Source organism: Phlebotomus argentipes, unplaced genomic scaffold (assembly GCF_947086385.1).
Source record: "Phlebotomus argentipes unplaced genomic scaffold, Phlebotomus argentipes genome assembly contig_47, whole genome shotgun sequence".
NCBI lineage: Eukaryota > Metazoa > Arthropoda > Insecta > Diptera > Psychodidae > Phlebotomus > Phlebotomus argentipes.
This window is the reverse complement of record NW_026776178.1, coordinates 66,937-86,865: the sequence shown is the minus strand read 5'-3', so window position 1 is coordinate 86,865 and position 19,929 is coordinate 66,937. Positions and strand designations below refer to the sequence as shown.

The 19,929-nt window shown below is 38.8% G+C and overlaps 2 protein-coding genes across 2 annotated transcripts; one reads left to right on the top strand and one right to left on the bottom strand.

Moving 5' to 3' along the window:
- The first annotated feature begins 1,901 nt into the window (after positions 1-1,901).
- Positions 1,902-17,582, top strand: LOC132261393 (tachykinin-like peptides receptor 99D). The gene is made up of 9 exons (XM_059760193.1): positions 1,902-1,912; positions 2,192-2,346; positions 2,530-2,704; positions 3,598-3,813; positions 4,355-4,505; positions 6,706-6,902; positions 9,122-9,258; positions 10,306-10,368; positions 15,064-17,582. The coding sequence occupies exons 1-9, from the start codon at positions 1,902-1,904 to the stop codon at positions 15,231-15,233; spliced, it is 1,275 nt and encodes a 424-aa protein (XP_059616176.1). The 3' UTR covers positions 15,234-17,582.
- Positions 17,583-18,753: 1,171 nt separating this feature from the next.
- Positions 18,754-19,872, bottom strand: LOC132261382 (peptide deformylase, mitochondrial-like). The gene is made up of 2 exons (XM_059760181.1): positions 19,285-19,872; positions 18,754-19,223 (listed from the first exon to the last, which is right to left on the bottom strand). Exons 1-2 carry the CDS (start codon positions 19,714-19,716, stop codon positions 18,909-18,911), a joined length of 747 nt encoding a protein of 248 aa, XP_059616164.1. The 5' UTR covers positions 19,717-19,872; the 3' UTR covers positions 18,754-18,908.
- Between the last annotated feature and the right edge of the window lie 57 nt (positions 19,873-19,929).

Genomic DNA, 19,929 nt, shown 5'->3' with positions numbered 1-19,929 from the left:
AGAAATTATGACGATAACTGAAAATCTATATTTAAGTTTGTAAGAGCAGGAGTGAACTATTAAATTATGCTAATAAATTGCTCAATTAGACTTTTCGCGGGGTAACATTGAAATCTGCAATAGAGCTCAAAGTGCGCTGAATTGATAGAATTTTAACACTTCTGCCTCCATAATATTTGAATAGTTGATGAGGAGTGTCATATAAATGTTGGCAGCTCTAGTGGCAGTTATAAAGACTTAATAAACCATTCATTCCTCATTATTTATTCACGCTCATTTGAAGGAATTCCACACCGTATTTGGCGTGGAAAATTTGTGGCGAATACATGCGCCAGAAGTTTCATTAGAATTTCAAGTTCCAATTAAATTTTGAGTTGTGTGAAAGTATATTAAGTTTTCTTTGATTAAATTTAATTTCAACTCTCATAGTTTCACAGAACTGATATGAAATTATTGCGCGATTTAAAGCAAATACTCTTAAAGAGCGCAAATTATTATTCAAATTAATATGAGCTTATCATTTCCAAATGACATTTCTAAAATTGCGTGCAGCATTTTATATGCACTGTACTTAATAATACATAAATTCATTCCTAATTTACCATAGACAAAGAGCAAATGGATCTGATAGTTTAAAATTCAAAAGAGACTAACTAATTTGAAAGTTCGTGTGTGAGAGTTTTGGGAAAGTTTGCTGCGGGAAAATGTTCTGAAATACTTCCATTAGAAACTGAGACAGATTACAAGTAATTGAGTGTGGAAATTCCAGGAGTTTTCCCATTTCCTCCCTCGTCAAAATTGTTTTATCACGTGAGACATTTATTCATTATTCATTGCATTGCATTTAAAGTACTCTAACAGAAAATGAAGTAAAGAACTTAAATGGCAATTTGTTGAATATAAATATTGCTGTATAGATGATTAATTCGAAGCTTAAATATTTCACTTTAATTTAAGTTGACTATCGATTTTTACAAGAGAGAGAGAGAGTCCTGTAAAACAATAACTTTATTCACTGCATTTCCATTTTATTTTATTCTTTATGGGCAAATACAAATATTTGTATATCTATTATTGCACCAATCAATTGCATATGCATTGTATTAGAGATTTATTCGCCGAATGGATGCGAGTAATTTTAAACTACACATTTGTCCAATTTGTGTGTGCGTAAAAGCTGACATTGAAAATTGCATTGTCAGACGAGTGCTATTGACTGACAATTTGCCAAGTGAAGCAAACGTTTTGAAGCACAAGCACAATTTAAATTTGCCACTCATCTCTCAAATTTGAGAGTTACATCAGTGGAAAATTCATTAGGAAGATTGGCTTAAGGAGTTATCATTTATGCAAATTTGATGAATGATTCTACCTCAAACAAAGCTCCATTGTGTCTCTATAAACATTAATTTCTTCCGAAGACTTTACAGAGGATATTCATCACTTAAGACTCATACAGAATTCAGAACAATTTGCCTCGAGACCGCATAAATGAATATTTCAGACAGCAGTAAAGTGTGCAGAATATTCATGGGGCAGGTGTAAAAAATTATCGCTAATTTGAATGTGATTTCCCTTACAATAAACGCACCCTGACTTTGTGTAAATTTAATAAGCAAAAATTGCTAATAAAATATGGGTGTAAACAGGGAACATACATTTGTACCAAGGGTGGATTGTTCAATTACTCTCTCTCTCTCTTTTTCTACCCCAAAAGACGGAAGACACAGCAGTTGATTGTGGAAGTCGTAAAAAAGTCGTGTGAGGCGTTTTTGCCGACGACAGAGAATTCAGAGAAACAGTGATAAGAATAAAAAACGATTGTTCATAATTTATCAGCGGAATACTGAGTCCCAGCTGAGTGTTTTCTGCTTCACATGACAGCACGAGTTGATTACTGAATGGATGGAGTGTGAGAAATTGAACAATTAAATCGCAATAAAAGGGAAGAAAAGAGCTAAATGGCCTAATTGTCTCTCTGCTGTCGCAAGATATTGCTGCTATGTTGCCATGGTCCACCCACATCATGTCGAAGCTGCTTTAATTCGCGAGTCAGAGTTGAGAGGCGAGACTTGAGATTAGTTTGGTGAATTTATTCGAGGTTCAGTGCCTGAATCTGATCCCATATCTATAAACCTTCCCAACTTTGCATATAACAAAAGGGGATGACTTAATGGAATTCTTGTCGCAGTGATGACTACAACTTCATTCTACCGCTGTGGCGTCAGATCCTGTGGAGCATTCTGTTCGGTGGAATGGTAATTGTGGCCACGGGAGGCAATCTAATCGTCATATGGATTGTGCTGGCCCACAAGCGGATGCGAACGGTCACCAACTATTTCATAGGTATGGAAACATTGGAATTGTTGCTCCCTCAGTGACTTCTTCAATGCAATTCCCTCGAGTGTGTCACCCCAGTGGCATGTGGACGCCATGCTCGGGGGGATTAATTGACGGTTGATGCATATGTAGAATAATTTGTTTAGAGGTCCCAATAATGGGTCACTTTCACCCCTTCTCTGCACGCAGTGAATCTCTCCATTGCGGACGCCATGGTCTCCACACTCAACGTCACCTTCAATTACACGTACATGCTAAACGCTCACTGGCCCTTTGGCACCATTTACTGCAAGATCTCTCAGTTCGTGGCAATCCTCAGCATCTGCGCATCCGTCTTCACGCTTATGGCAATTTCCATAGACAGGTGAGTTGTTTTTCGCAATTTTCAAAAGTGTATTTTCAAGTATTTTTAGAAACAATGCAGACAAATCAATCGTGATATCAGTCACAACAAGAGAAAGAGAGACTGAATAATTCAATTTTCGTCTTTTTCAATTCGCTTTTTGTAATGCAAATTGTATGTTATATGTAGAGAAACAGTGTGGCTTCCAGAAAACCCTTGTTACTGAATATTCTCTACCGGGGGAAAGAGTTGAGTCATAATTCACTAGTAATGCATATTAGACTTTTACATGATACCATTAGCTAAATTCTGATTTATTTTTATAGAGAGTAACGACCTTTCAAGTCTCTCAAGTAGGGTAATTTCAATGGGATTTCACTTCTCAGACACCGTGAACTTTGAAAGCATCACGTTCTGTCGTATTTTATTTTTGCTCAAATCTCTCTCCCCATATTATAGTGCTCAGTAAATTCGAGTTATCTGGTAATTTCATCAAATTATCAGGGCTCATTTAGCAAACTCATTTGCAGCTCAAGGGGCGTGAGTAACCCTTTGACCGTTACACTTCTCCGCTGATTATCTACGAAGAAATTCTGAGGGTCACGGAAGTAGTCGAGCATCCGTCTGAAGTTCAGACTCTTGAACTTTGTGAAAGTGTTTTGGCAATTTTCGCACGCATAATAGGAATTTATTGGTGGCAATTTCTCCCAATTGATAAACCCCTAATACCTCTATAATGGGCGTAACAAATAGCAACTTCGAGGCATCAACAGGCATAACAAAGCCATAAATCTGTGTATCATCATTTTTCACAAAAAAAAACCTCCACACACTTTCAACAGCGCGGCAGGGCGAGATGGAAGTGTCTCAGCAGGAGACAGGGATTCTTCCCTACATCATCTTTTCTTTTGCAGATACATGGCCATCATGAATCCCCTGCGACCGCGTATGGGAAAGCGCACAACGCTGTGCATCGCAGCGATTATCTGGATAGTGGGTGTCATCCTATCGTGTCCAATGCTGGTCTTCTTCACCACCTACGACCAGCACCTACAGGAGGGCGAAGTGAGAGTGGTGTGCTATTCAGAGTGGCCGGACGGACCTACAAATCACAGCTTTCAGGAGCACGTGTAAGTCCCCGACAGTCGTCTGCGGAAGAGCCTCAACAGCTCTTCCCTCACCCATTCAATTTAGTTTGTTTTTTTTCCTTCCTGCGTAAAGCACAGCCAATTTCGTCCCTGGTATTCCAACGAAAACAGTAGTATTTCTCCCTTTATCTCAATTTTTTTCTCTTGTCTCTCAACAGAGTTGGAAAGATGTGAAGTGGTTATTAAAGTTTTCGATAAATGCCAGAATTTATCATTAAATTATTTGTTCGTTTCCTTAATAGTGGAGAATGAATTGAAGATAAGAATTACGTTTCTGCAATATTGAATCTTTTATCTGAAGTCTGCAATGCATGAAATCTGACCTCTGGAAAAGGTTGTGTTCAAGTGAAATAGAAGAGAAACAGAGAAAGTGATCAGGCTTGACAGTTTTTCCATTCTTTTGAGAACCTTGAGAATTTTTTTTTCGCTATACAATATTTTCTCAACATTTCCCTCGCTCGTGCCTTTCTCTTTTAAATAATGGAATAAGACACCTTTTCTTCTTCTTTCCCACCACATCTAGATACAACGTCGTCTTCATGTTTCTAACGTACTTCCTGCCCATCGGCTCAATGACATTCACATATGCCAGGGTTGGGCTTGAACTTTGGGGCTCGCAGAGCATAGGAGAATGTACTCAGCGGCAGCTGGAGAACATCAAGAGCAAGAGAAGGGTGAGTGTGCTGAATAAATACTTGGTTTCACATCGAATTCCACTGTCCCACCCACGGATGGGTGGATTTTTCAGCCTAAAAAAATATATTCTCCACCAATTTGATTTCCCACTCTCAAGCGAAAAACATACTTTCTTGCACAAAAATACTCCTCGATATCTACTTTTACCCGTTGAATGTGTTTATTTTAAGGGATTTCCGATCCGACTCGGTTGGAAATCAAAGGATTTTCCCCATACATTTGAATTAATTATTTGTTTGAAATCGAAAATCGCAGTTTCACTCAGCAATCTTGTTCAATCTTCTTTTTTTTCTATTGATGGATGAGAAAAGGGATTCATCCGATTCATCACTCAAAGAGCAAATTGTATATTGATTTGTAAGCAATCTTGTGATCTTTCCTTCAACACAAAAAAGGACGATAGAAAAAGGTTTAAAGAACATCAACAATTTAAGACACAGATTATGGATTTATATCGCAATTAAAAATTATTCTTTATGTGGTAATTATCTAATTTGAATACCTAAAATTCTTAAACGTATTCATAATCGCATGGTTAAGTTCAATTTTATTACATCTGTACGTACAGCTTCTATCTTAGATGGAAAGAAATTGAGTGAAATCGTTTTGTTGAACCTTTTTGCGCTCTTTTTCTCCACGTGGCAGAAAAAAACGATTTTTCTGTCGATAAGAATTCTTTGGCCAGCTTTGATTAATTGATTGTGAGAGTAAAGGAGTGCTCTTGAAAAATTAATTTGAACTCAATCTTGAAGGGGAAGTGAAGAGTGCTTCCCGTCTGCAGTGATCGAAAATGCTCACGATGGGCAAATTTATCACACCATTAACCGAGGGCATTATGCCGAGATTGTTCCATCTGTTTGCCCAATTTCGCGGAATAACATTCCGTACCGTGGCAAAAGCGTCTGAGAATGAAATATGGGTGTTGTCCTTATTAATTTAATTCCCAAAGAATATCTCTCGCATGGCGAGCAATCAGTTGTCTCAGCGTTATGGCACAACATTATACCGCTCGGGTGATTTTATTCCATATTTTTGGTCCATCAGCTCGCCCACGCTCACAAGAGGGAGATTCAGAGGCGATAATGCCGAACAGTAATGACAATGATGAGTTGTGTGAGATAACAAAAAGGCGCGCGCAAATATATATTTTCACTGACGATCCAATTTGCTCCAATTTGGCCCACCACCAAAGAGGTGGGATTTGTTTATGAATTTCACCCTTCTCATGCAGTGAAATGCCTTTCACTGACATGCTTTTCATGCTGTATTTTCCTTGTTAATTCTCTTTTATGTTTTTCTGTCTCATCTGCCCAAAAAACATCACGTCTGACCAGTTTATTTATGGCAGATTCACCAATTTTCTGCACAAACACAACATTTCAGTTCAGAGCCCCGCGGGTAATTTGTTGATAAAAATTCCTTAATAATACAGTGTGTAAAAAATTGCAAACATTTTAACTCTTTCGTGAATACGCGCTTGTGTTGAGCTTTTGTGCTAAAATTATACAGTGAACAAGGGATGATGGGAATGTTTAACTGAAAGCTTAACTGATAAAGTATCACAGGGATATTAAAAACACATGGAGCAGAATTATGTAATGCACAAAAGCAACTAAAGCGAAATAAAATCACAGTGATACAAGTGACAATAGCACTTACTATGTATACATGATGGCCCTAATGGCTTTAATGTTTTGTGTGGTTATTAATTAATCTTTGAGGTAAATGTTGAAATGTGCATATAAAAAATGAGTAGAGGTTTAAGGTCTTTTAATTACGTCTGTTATGAAGTATTTTCTCTCATAAACTTCATACTTTCAAAACGCAAAAATATTCTCCAAATTTTACATTAAAAAGTCGACGCGTATCTGAAATTCTGCAATACAATTTCTATAAAATTCACAAACCCGACCTTTTCTGGTATCCTAAAACAACGGATATTCAGAAAAAGGTTGCCTGACTTTTCTGCATACAATGTGAATTTGACGATCCTGTAACTCTGGAGATTTTTATTACATTCTGGGCGCGTAATTAAAATGAAATTTCATGGTGATGAAAAACACAAGGTTCCACAGTTTGGGAAAATGTGGGGCCATTTCAATGTTGATGGGGTAGAAAATATATGTAGATTAATTAAATCAAGTGAGAAATATTTTAATTCCCAAACTTCTTCTGCAGGTTGTAAAAATGATGATGACGGTGGTTCTTATCTTTGCCGTGTGCTGGCTTCCATTCCAAGTCTACTTCATCGTGACATCGTACGATCCCGGAATTACCAATCTACCCTACATACAAGAAGTTTACCTGGGCATCTATTGGCTCGCCATGAGCAACTCCATGTACAATCCCATAATTTATTGCTGGATGAATTCACGGTGAGTGTGGATGTCTTTTTCTTTTCTTCATTAGGCTCAGGTGAGAATGCGCTTTACTCCTTCAAACTGACAGCACTTTTTGGCTCGCCTACGCTCGTAGATTTACTGCTGTGAGACAAGTCACTCTTCCGGCCTCTTTCTCACTCCACCGCTCAGCATTTCGACGGGAGAGTGAAGAAAAGTGACAAAGTACTCAGAATGTAGCACATTTTTAATGACTACCCATAAAAGTCCACCCTCTCAGGCCCCTGACGTTCGCTTTCACAACCCTTTGTTGGGCGGTGACTTTGACAATGAGCGTGGAAGTGGGTGGGTAATCGTGGGGATATTTTGCCCAACACCTCTGAGCAATCTTTCCACCCCACTTTCCATCCAGACAGTGCTTGTGCGAAGCTGGAAGGCAGGAAAGGGAGCATATGCGAGAGAATTCTTAATGGAATGCACTAAACCATTTTTAAGTGTTCTCTCTTCGCGATAGTATGAACACACCGCGTCACGCATAAAATGTTCTCTGGGAAAACAGATTTTTCTTTTGACAATCCAAGGCTCCAGACTCAGGATCACCCTGCGCGTGTGTCGCAGACAAGAGTGAGAGGACACGTGTAAACGCATTCGATGCAACGATGGATGTTTGATAAATGATTCACAGTTCTTGTCGCTTTGCACGGAACAGCAACTTTATGTATCCTCGTGTGCACCTAAGCATCGTTAATTTATTATTCACAGCCATTCTCCTGACTTGTGCAGAAACTTTCACACTTTTGCTATCTCGGGTGTTCGTGTGAGTTCTCATGGATGCAACAGTCGATGAGATTTTGCAGCAGAAATGTGTGATTTTGGCGCTGAGAGCCATGCACATTGTGGAGGGGTTTCAATAAAAGCTCTGTTATCATGAGATGCTCGAGAAGCTTTTGAAACACATTCCCAGGGAAGTGTTGTGAATATCAAATCCTCAAACTCATGGTAATTTTCACAGCAATCATCTATCTTTAATGACAATATTTGCATAAAACTATGAGGAGGATGCCTTTAAATTTCAACTGTTGACAATGTAACAATAATAACAATGTGTAATTCCTCAATGACTGTCCATATTTCTATCTCTGTTGCACACTGATATTTTGTTCTCTAAACTGTGAAAGCATATTTCCACTCTGTCTTGCTTAAGCTGACATTCAACATACATTGAGTTGCAGTAATACTGTGAAATAAGAAAACCATAAATAATCGCGAAGAATTCCAACTGTACGACAGAGCAGATTTACATATTGTGAAAATCAATTGCAGAACAGCGTGCTCTATCTTGAATGAAGTCAAGTGGTAAAGTAGTTCTCACCATCCGCTAAAAGCAACCCTCTTTTCGCAAATACGAGAGTAATCCCAATGCAATAGAGACTCAAATCACCAACCTTCTCATTAGGCGAGAGGGTGTTTGTCCTCTACATTAAAGTCACACCAAGAGTGAGTCTGGAAACGGATGCTTGATAAAGTTTCACAATTAAATTTGTACAGCAATAAATTCTGTTGCGTCTTCATTATAATGTTTCACCAGTATGGCAATTTCATATATGAGATACGAAATATTATATTTCTCTTAAATAAGGGAAAAGAGACGAAAATGTATTATCTTCAGCGATTGTTCAGTAATTTTCCCAAGGATTTTCTACACTGATGCGCTTTCTTTAAAAGCACATGAAAAAGTACTTTCTCAGATTTTTCTTCACATTATATCCTTTAGAATCTCTTGGACATGAAGACAAAGAAAATGTAAGGAGAATTGTGAAATTTTCTGCTTTCAATTTCATCCCGCACTTCTGACCCAATAATATGAAACACTCGTCTCGGCCATAAAAAAGCGCTTCATGGGGTGTGGGAACATGTAACATGGGGACTTTTTTACGATATCACCAAGTCCTCGAGTGAATTTTCAATGCGACTGAGGGTGCACAGAGCAGAAAGAAAGCGCATCGCACCCCTGAGCATACCTAAGCATTATCACCTGATGCAATATGGGACCCGAAGTTGCCAATAAAATACACTGGGTCTCACTACAGTCACGTGTAGTGCTTCCTGACCGAGAATTTTTACACACAAAACCCCGCTTCGCTTGACGCCGTGCAAGTGAACACAGTGAAATTTGATGTGGGTTTGCATTGCAGTTGAGAATTTACATTCATTGTCGCCTCTCTGTCTCTCCCACTTTCTTTGCCACCGTGAAGGTTTCGTCGAGGATTCAAGCAGTTTTTCCGATGGTGTCCCTTTGTGCAACTCACACCGGAAACACTGACGAGACGCGAAGTCGTCACCAAATACTCGTGCGCCGGTTCACCGGAGCACCACAGAATTATTCGCAATGGTAAGCCTTTATACCTAATCCATGCTATATACAATGCATACAAGGGGCAAATATCTCTGGGCCATTTTCTGCATGCTTATTTGCAAAATTCCACTTTCATATGAGACCAAGGCAGTGTAGAAGGAAGTACGAACATCCTTTTATACGTTCAATATTTGATTTGAGATGCCACAAAACATATTTACAACACACGCATTCCTCCCTTCGCCTCACCGTTTGCATATTCTTCCCAACATCAATAAAATATACTGTCTCTGCATCAACATAAATACACGATTTTCCTGATTTCAAGACGACATTTTGTCTCACATTGTTTCACACGCAAAATAATTTTCTCCGAGGCTACAGTTTAACGAAATACATTTAATTATACTCTGTTTATGGTTCTGAGATATGAGAAGAGAAATTGGTCTACAATAGGAATCGTAAACTAAATTCGGAGGCAGAAAAGTAAATTCATGATGAATTGTATTCAATTTGAATCTTTAGTGTAACCAATCCAAGAACTGTGTGCAATTAAATTTTATGTAAACATTAAAAGTGATTACATTCTCAAAAAAAAAACGATAGAAAAAGTAATGGAACTATTATTTTGTGAACAGAACAGATTCAATACAATTTATTTCCTATATTCCAAAACTCTACAATTATATGAGACAGAGACTATAATAATTTTTGCTATTGGTTTAGCATAATTCTCCAGGTTTAAAATGTCATTACGAAAATTAAACGCGGAAGTCATGTTTTCTAACATAAAGATTTCAATTAAGATTATACTCTTTGAAGGGAAAATTCAATTCCATCCCAAATAACTCTGGCAAAATGGACTCCCAAGAATCCATCCTTAAGGCAGCTCCGCCAGATATTCGCCTCTTGTTTGCCAATTTCGACCCAAATATTTCACTATCAGAACACCATCTCTGGAGGAGTGTTTTGGAGAATTATCGCTTTTTCACTCTTGTATATTCTCTCTGTTATTTTCTTGCAACGTGAATTGCGACGTTTGTTGGAAATGGTTTCGATACCAAAAAAAAACAAAATGTCAAGACACTGAAAGATCATTTCTCTACTCATGTTCAGGATCGCCAAAGCACCTCAATCGAACGAGTGGTAAGTGTTGATTGGACAATTTATACTTATTGCATGAAACATTATAAGCCCCTTCCACTCCATCCCCGAGCGACGATCCAACCACACAATTTATTGTTATTTCCCATCGTGGGGGTGCAAGAGGTACTCTACAGTACAATGGAGACAATTGGGTCTGCTAACTATATCCGTGCGGAATAAATATGTACATATGGTGCGTGTATAGAAGCGAATTGAATGTGTTGGAAGTGAACCGGAGGAAGCGGCATTTTAAATCGAGCACAATAATAATTCAGACAATTTCCCAGGGCAAATACACACAAAGGTCTCCCACTCTCCTAAACAGCCCCAAGAGTCCACCCATGACAGGCCTCAACTAGAAGAGCGAGCGAGAGAGAGAGAGAGGGTGTCGGGAAAGCTGTCCAGTGCGGAGACAAAATGAACAGTTTTTGAATTTGCAATTGTAATGAAAGTGAGTTAGCTTATATCTTGTGGACACTCTGGAAACATTGAAGACATTTCCACCCATTTCATCATTCATTTATGTACAACCATAAAGTACATTGCAGAAGAAGGAATAAATCTTTCCCTCTGGCGCCACAATGCGAGTCTATTTCTGACGTGAGGGACTCACATGGGAGTTCATGGATAATCTTGCACCTCCGCCGCAAGGAGAATAAGCTCAATGCCATTTTCTTTTCTTCCCTGAGCATGCTAATCGTGCGGCGGCTTTCACGTGACCTGTTAGCGAGAGTTCACGTGGAAAATTTTTCATTGCGAATTTATGTATACGCGCTCAGTGGTTAAATTAATGTTGAATGAGAGTCAAAGAATAGTTCAGTGCTTCTCTCAATGATAAATAAACCGATCCACTTGCATAGGTCAATTGATTTTTACTCACTCAGCTTTATTTCAAATTATTTGGTCTCTTGGACACATTTCTAATCATGAATCTAGAATTTTATCACCTCTGATAGCGTGTAAATTTGGCCTGCGTTCAGGGATCGCGAGAACACGTTTTTTCTTTATTTTTATCCAACCTGCAAAAGTTGGTAGAGGAAAGTCACGCCAGAATTGCTTACTCGTTTTGCGTTGTCCCTGTGGACATTTGTCTCTGTGTCAGAAGGAACACGATTTATCAAAAGAATCAACACAATAAAATTTATCTCGCTGATCTTACGGCAATCACCTAATTGCATTTTCGTGGCTCTCCATCGCACGCAAAAGTCCTGATGGTGGAGATACAAGGAGATGAAATTTGCTCTGAGGATTCTGACTGTTTTCGACAGAAACTCAAGAGTCATCAGACGCCTTTCTCCCTCTTCCTTCCTGTCGATTTCGGGACTTTTGGTCAACATGACAGAACAATTGTTGGATGCTGAAGAATAAAAGGGGCACTAATTCGCCTTCAAATATTATCTATATGATGAAGTAAGCAGTAGAAGAAAAATCTCACCAACAAAGGAAGTCCTCAAGGACAGATTCAGAAAGTGGCAAAGACTGTTCTTCATGGTGTGAGGCAGTAAAGAAAATATTTTCGCTCGGTGATCTGATCAGAAAAGGAATGGAAAATTAGCGTGAATATCAATGTGAATATATGAGCAGCAGACAAGTTGCTCTTTATCTCAGTTAAATCAAATTATTTTCCATGCAAATTTCATCGACACGGCAATAGAAATCTATGTGAATAAATACAATTCTATGGCAAAGTTGTATTTCATTAAACAATGTATGCAAATAGCAGAATTTATTATTTCTCTCTCTCTCTCACTCTCAGCTCAATTAAATAACTATTTTGCATTTGATGGAATTCACGAATTGACACAGGCAAAATTGAAGAATAAACGACAATATAACGACATGAAAATATATTTCAGATTTGCTTTCATTGTTGTTTGTGACGCTCGGTGGGAAACTCTTAATGAATGTCAAAAGTTCAGGTTATGCTTTTTGGAGGGTGAAAAGGGTCAAGGGGATTCCAATGAACTTGAAAATTTCGCAGACTGAAGGGCGAGAATTTAAAGGTCAACAGCACCTTTATACTGCAAATATAACTTAGTTTGCTAAAATGCAACAAAATTCCAATTTTACCATTCAGTATTGATGAGTTAAATTTCACGATGGCGCATTTTCATAAAATTCCAACACAATCAAGTATGCAAAAAGCCCAATTTGAGAGCGACGAAAGCTCACTGAGTGCTTTTTTATTCAATCAGTTAACTTTTTTTTAATGATTCACTAATGTGACATCTTGCTTTCAACCTAATGAGAGCTATCTAGGAAAATCCACCATTTAGCTGGCAATCAGGAAATTGACATTTTGAGAAGAAGAAAATTTAAGTTGCCTTTTTGTTTTTCCTTCCTAACGATGAAAATATTTTGTTGTCGGAATAAAGTCTTTAAGACACACATTAATTGTCTATAAACTTAGGAAATTTTACCGCTTGTGTAAGGAAAAGTTTTGAGAGCGCTTTAAAGAAATTCCTTCATGTATATTTGTGCCATTTCAAATACGTTAACTATAATGTTTATCGATGATAATCTCATAAGTTCAGCAATTTATGCATAAAATAACAGTCCGGAATTGAAAATTTAAATAGGATATATCCACATAAACCGTGCAGGACATCGAGTGTGAGAGAACTCTTTGACAGGATGAAAATAGAAAGCTATTTATGTTAATTTCAAGTGGAAAGCTTGAAGCCAAAACACCACAAATTTGAATATAGGACAGAAAATTCGAAAACACCCGCTCAAAGAATGAAACTTGACTTGGCGAACGAAGAAACTTTGGAACTTTATTGCCTTCCTGACTTTTCTTCCTTTAGTTTTTGAATAAATTAAATTGTGACATAGAATTTTTTGACAACTTTCTTCTACCATACAACTCCTCGAGACATGCATTTTTCATTAAACCATGTACCCAGAACCCAGTCAACTTAGCTTATAACAAGTCTTATAAGCAGGAAAATATTCCCGCGAGGGAGTGGAATTTTAGTGTTTTCTTCTTTGCAATGTGGCTTAGCACATAAATCACTTTTGGAGTTGAATACAAAATCATGTACTGTGCCATCCTGTTCCGGCCCAATATTTTTTTGGCGGGGCGTGGATGGGGGAGGGAATTTTTCATTTTAAGCACAATTTGCCTCAAAAGAGTTCAAAATCGAGGGGGATTGGAAAGACGGCAGCGGCGTTTTCGCACACAAAAAAGCTCCGGAAGGGATGAATTTCCATGCGGAAGGTGGCACAAAACGATGCAATATTGTATCAAAATCTTATCACTTTCCTCTCACGCATACAGAAAAGATAAATCAATCACGCGGCAGGGAGAAAAAAAAACGGAGGTGCGAGCACGAAACGTGGATAAAGACTGAGAGCTTTAATATGGAGATTATCGCAAATATGCGATGGAGAATCATTTGGGCGTGAAAGTGTCTCAATTTATGCTTTTCTACAATTTATCGGCATTTTTTTCACCTCAGCAAACATTGAAAAATGAATGATACGACAATTCTAGGGAAGGCTATTTTGGGGAGCTTTATTTGTCTCAACAAAATCAAGTGGAAAAAATATGCTTAGACAGACATTTTTTTTCCCACTAAAATTTTTCAACAGACTTCGCCTGACTGCTTGTCGTAAATCATCCTCTTTATGCATAAGTTTTTCAGTAATTTTATATCCCCTTTCGGTGGAGAAGGATGGCAAAAACGTGTTGGGGAAGTGCCTCAGGATCTTCCCTTCGAAAGCACCGTCGCTGCACAAAAGCTGATCGCAATACAAATAGAATTTAGAATAGAGGCTTTCAGGGCCTGAGAGCTTCCTCCGCCTCTTTGGTCATTGCCCACCTCCTCACATTCCCAATTTTAATGGCATGTTCGTGGGTGTTAAGAAAAGGAGCCAAGCATATAAATCAAATTTAATATTCTCCCTTCTGGAGTTTGCATATAAATTAGGTGATATTTTTGACCAGGACGCCCGTGAAAATGCCGCTTGTAATTAATGTTTATGAATCAATATATGTATAGAAAATTGAATGATGTATTGTATGTCATCTGAAAATTTCACTCAAAATTTTGAACAAGGGAGAGCAGAGAGACTCAAAGTGAGCCACAGCATAAAAATTCTCCTCGAGAATTCCCATTGTGATAAATTGATTTGGAGGGCGTTTCTGTGTAGGGAAATTTGAAGGAATGGAAAAATGTGGGTTTTTCTGTTTGGTTTCCAAATTTTTTTTTGCCTGGGAAAAGTTTTCCTCTCGTGTTTCACAAGTTTTAATTAAGGTATTCAAGAAGTTTTTCTACACTTACACTGGCATTCACACTAATTTATCATACAGTATATATTGAGTATATTGCAGAACAAGTTGCGTATAGTTTTCCTTTGACTAAAAATGCAACTAGAAAGATTTAATTAAAATCATTGAGCTACTTTGATGCTCACCGAGCAGTGAGAAGTAATTGAATTTAGCTCGCTATGCATATCGAAAGAATAACTCCTTAGTCACTGAATTGTAATTAAAATGCTCCCTTTTGTTCTGGGATAAAAATTCCCTACAATTTTAATGCAGACACACACACTTTGGCGGAAAGAAAAAAAAAGGAATTCCATGAAATTCTTTTCAGAATAAACTTCATAACGAAACAATGGAAAAAAGCTGTATGTGCAAATGTTGTGATTAATTAACATCCACGCTGTGAATTTGTTGAAATCTTCCAGGCTCAATGAGGACTTCCATGCAGCACACATGCCACAGTCCGGCCACGAAGAGCAGCTATGTTACCAACACGGCGGGCATGATAACGCTCAATTCCCTGAATAACGACATCCCCCTGTCCAGGACCACGACGGGCAGTCAGCGCTGGACATCTCGTCGCTCCGTCTCCTGACAATTGTCCGGGGGTAGCGAGGGCGGCGACGGGGTGCCCTACAACGGGATCAGTTGCAACAACAACGAGACCACCCAGCAGACAATTCTCGACAGTCCCATCGAGTCAGCCGGCGGAACTCGCCAGAGACGGACGTGGATATGAAAGGAGACCCGATGCTGAATCCATCAGCATCGCAGGCAGGAAAATTGGGCGAAATTCGGTGCACCATGACACGGAGCAAAGACTGTGAATATGTAGATTGAAGTTATACATAGTTTAAGAAGGCAAACAATGGTGGACAAAGGTGCATTGAGGTTGTCTTGAAAGTTGAGAGAAGGATCTTCATTTGCATCCACTGCGTTATGGAGATATTGGAATTTGAGATTGTAGAAAAAGGAATCCGTGTAAATGCTTTTTCAATTGACAAACTTTCGGGATGACCTAATGAGTGAGAATTTTGCTAGGCATAGAGAAAAAAAACATCACTGTGAAACAGGAAAAAACACATCTGTCTTTCATATTGTAGAATCTCACTGAAGGGATATTTTTATTGTAAATACTACATTGCCACAATTTATATTACCAATATTAAATGTAAATACATATGATGAGTGCTTGGGAGTGTGCTTGAGATCATCCCCTATAGATGTTTGCGTGGGATGGGATTTGCTGTGGACCAAAAACCATGGTGTGGTGACGGATATGGCGATTTATTGCAATAAATTAGGCCACGGAGGACAAACACCCAGCGCTTGAATATTAATCACGAAACCGGATAGCTGATAAGCTCTCCCCATTGACACTATCAAGACACAATTCCCCATTCGTCCCTCCACCAGAATGCCCATAGAGAGCCATTCTCGTGGAAAGTGTGGTAAAACTCCATTGGGACATTTCAATTTCCGACTGAATGCTGATATTTGGTATATTGAAAAATATATTATGTATGTATGTGTATATTTAAAGTATCAATAGAGAGTAAAATCAATGGTACATTGATGGACGCATTGTTTGAAATAGCACAGGATGAAATAACACCCCCAAGAGAATGAGCCAAAATATGAGACGGAGTGCGGGGGAGACAGTGAATCACGTGAATTGAAATTAATGTCTCTGGTGGAAAGATGATTTGACGGGAGAAAAAGTGGAAATCTCCATAAAATGGTGCTTAAATTAATATCGATTTAGTAATTAAATGGATATGTATCATCAAGATTTTCCTCCCGAACCACTGCCAAAAGATTATTTTCCCAGAGTGGTTTTGCCACGCTAACAGAGCTGCACAGAGTGAATTTTAGAGATGCAATAAGAGTAATAAAGTATAAAATGCAACTAAAAGAAATACATTTGAAATATAAAGTTTACAGAAGCAGAAAATCCACAGCTTAAGCGAAGGATTTTCTGTATATAATCTCTTCATTTTCATCTATTTTCCTTCCATCTCTGTTTATATGGAGGAAATGTGTTATTTCTTTGGCTGAATATCACGTGTTTTTGCAAGGAAATTACACGTTTTCCGCTGGAATTGTTCCTTCAAGACAACCGTGCAAATTTCCACAATGTCCTCACATCTTCACTTAATCTCTCTCACACTCCTTCTCGTCGCGATTTGCGATTCTATAATTGCACAATCCACAATGAGGGAGTTTTTTTTTTATAGTCGACGCATAAATCATCTATCTTGAAAATTCAACGAGGCGAAACGATCATATACTCTGGTAGTTTAAGTACATATCATCAAGTGGAGATAAATTGAGGCTAAAATATGGCTCTTGTGAAGGCAATTTTCTGGTTTTTCGTGCCATCAAACAAATAGGAAAATACCAAATGGGACACAAAGACGCTCTGATGTGCTCATTTTCCAGAATTTAAGTGCAGAAAATTCTGAGCAGTTTTGAATGAGAATTGTAATAGAATAGAGATATTCCTCCAGTTCAAGTTGAAGAAATTAATTCTAATCTGCGTGTTCGTGATGCGAACAAATATTATAGAAAGATGATTTAGTGTATAATTCTCCTGAAGGCGACATTTTTTTATTTTTCACTCTTAACATCTCCTTCCACATGTCACGATTATCCTCTGAATGTTAAGTACATAGAAAGAAATAAAAAATGCAGAAGATATAAAAATTTTTAGATAAAAGCCACCCACTGGAGAGGCAAAGCAGATATTCAGAATAACTATATGTGTGGAAAAGAAAAATGCAGGAGAAAAACTTCTTACAGCGACTTTTCATGATGAACAATTATCAAAAGAGAAGAAAAAAATGTGTTACTCCTAAGCAGAGGTTTATCTATTTGAACTTGAAGATTTTAATGGTGATGATTATAGTGAGAGGAGGAAAAAAAATATATGTTTTATAAATAAGTATCGAGAATTATTACTTCTTTGCTTCGGCATTTCCACCTTGCAGGAAATCACCCGCGGAGAAGATTAATTGCCCTCCACAAAGACATCATCAAGTTGCTCCAGTCAAAGATTCATCAGTAAAAAAAAATACGGCATCAATTTAAGCTTTGAATCACAGTGAGTAATGAAGATTCTATAACATTGCTTCCAATATGGAAAAAACACAAGGTTTTTTATCCTATTTCCACCCACTCAGTAAAAAGTGCAACTCTTCCAAGTACCAGTAATGTTGATTTAAAGCATTGATAGAAGAGCAGTAGAGTGGAAAAATCACATGAGTCCAATTAGTGGCAACAAATTGTACTTTTTCCAGCCACTGAACGATAAATTTCGACGCAGGTGGACGAAAAAGTACACATTCACCGGTAAAAATCCACCGCACAAATTGTGTAGCAAAAGGATAAAATACTTTTTCCAAATTGCTAAATGATAATTTGATAGTGATGAAGCAGAACAACTGGGGGATGTAATCAGTGTTTGGTTCACCGGGAGAGAGAAAAAAAAGTTTCTGATCGTTTGAGAAAATGGAGCAATTTTCTTTTGCACAATTATTGCCAAAATCGCTGCCGGCGGGAAAGTGTGTAAGAAACTCAAGGAGAAGTGAAGCATCCTTTATAAAACAATCGTGTAAGAATTTCTGTGAGAATTTAAATTCGACATGCCACTTATCAGAGTTTAGCACGAGCAAAGTTGAGTAATCTCGATGATTACTCAAAGGCAGGCGCATTGAGATTCAGAGTTATTTCATATTTTCATCCACGCAGATATTTTGCACGCAATTTGCGTATGAAAAATGGACACATGAAAGTTAGTCACAGTAAAATCTTCTTACCCTCTTCATCCTCAATCTAAATCGTCGTCAACTCAGATCGAACGCGAGAATTCTAGATGAGGCTCTTCAAAGTTTTCTGCGAGCAGATTTTCTGCGGAGCGCCTCTGGCGCAGAGATAGCGATTTTTGTGGCGTGTTTCCATCAACAGAGCCCACCCTCATGTGGACACGCAGCAGGAGGAGTCGGCAAACTTTCCCTCGGCACGCACTTTCACAAGTTTCTCTTTCTTGCTCTGTGACCCTCATTTTTTTGCGTGTGAACTTCGACAATCACTGGAAATCATTTTATTCCAAGATGGTCCTCTCTCTGATTGACGTCCTCCCACATGTTGCCACCTTGTGTCTCTCCGTCACGTTGTCCCATAAATCATCCTCCTGGCGGCAATTAAATAATATTTAAAGAACTTTTCCAATTACACACACTTTTCATTCGCCGACAATTTTTCCTACGAACTACTTAGGGTAGTACTTTAGCTCTACACGCCCCGCGCGGGCGTTGATAAACTCCCAGGAGTCGAGCTGGAGAGACTTCTTCTTCATTATATCAATGTACATAGTGCCTTCCAGATGATCCATCTCATGCTGAGCAATCCGGGCACTCCAACCCTCCAGTTTCAGGGTCCTGTTGACTCCCTTCTCATCGAATCCCGACAACTCCACGCCATTGTACCTCGTCACATCGGCCGTGAAGCCCATCACACTGCCACATCCCTCGGGAAAGGTGTGCTTGGTGTAGTCTGTGACCTTCAGCTCTGGATTCACGAAAACCTGCGAGTGAGGGGATGATTTATGTTCCATCCTGATCACAACTTCACACAATATATCCCACCGTCTCTGGCATCGCTTGCATATTCCTCGTCTTCACCACTTCCTTGCTGTATTTCTTCAATGTCGCCTCGGGGAATTCCATCAGGATGACACGGAGAGGTACTCCCACCTGGGGAGCTGCTATTCCAGACATTTTAAAGGCGTGCATTGTGTAATACATGCGATTGAGAAGAAACTTCACCGCCGGCCCGCCGATGTCTTCTTCCGGCACCAATCCTGCCTTCTGCCTCAGCACAGGATCACCAATCTGGACGACATGCTTGTAGGGAGCCTCCACGGTGCGTGGCACCCAGAAGGAGGGCAGGAAGTCCTTCAGAGACTTCCAGCTGCCGGGGCTGGTGTGAAATTCCATCCGGATGCGATGTAAACACTGCTTGGAGGTTATGTCACACAACCGGCTCACATTTTTCACTTTCATGAGAAAATTGCGCATAGCAAATACGAAATATTTGCACAAAAAAGATACTTTAACACTTCCTCTTGCGACTTCTTAACAAATAATGATGAATTATTGCGGTTTATTCACGAAAAAGGCCAATCAATGCGCACCCAAAATCACAATGTTTTTCTTTGGACGACTTTCCGAATTCCGGAGACGGCAATGCATTTGAAGTGCTTGGAATATCGCAATTGAAGGGTTTTTACT

What these genes read in the sequence shown, in the direction of transcription:
- LOC132261382 (XM_059760181.1), bottom strand. Translation starts at nt 19,716, where the DNA reads ATGCGCAATTTTCTCATGAAAGTGAAAAATGTGAGCCGGTTGTGTGAC. An exon ending in TGCAAGCGATGCCAGAGACG is followed by an intron (nt 19,224 to 19,284) that starts GTGGGATATATT and finishes CCTCACTCGCAG; the next exon opens with GTTTTCGTGAATCCAGAGCT.
- LOC132261393 (XM_059760193.1), top strand. An exon ending in GGTCACCAACTATTTCATAG is followed by an intron (nt 2,347 to 2,529) that starts GTATGGAAACAT and finishes CTCTGCACGCAG; the next exon opens with TGAATCTCTCCATTGCGGAC. An exon ending in ATGGCAATTTCCATAGACAG is followed by an intron (nt 2,705 to 3,597) that starts GTGAGTTGTTTT and finishes TTTCTTTTGCAG; the next exon opens with ATACATGGCCATCATGAATC.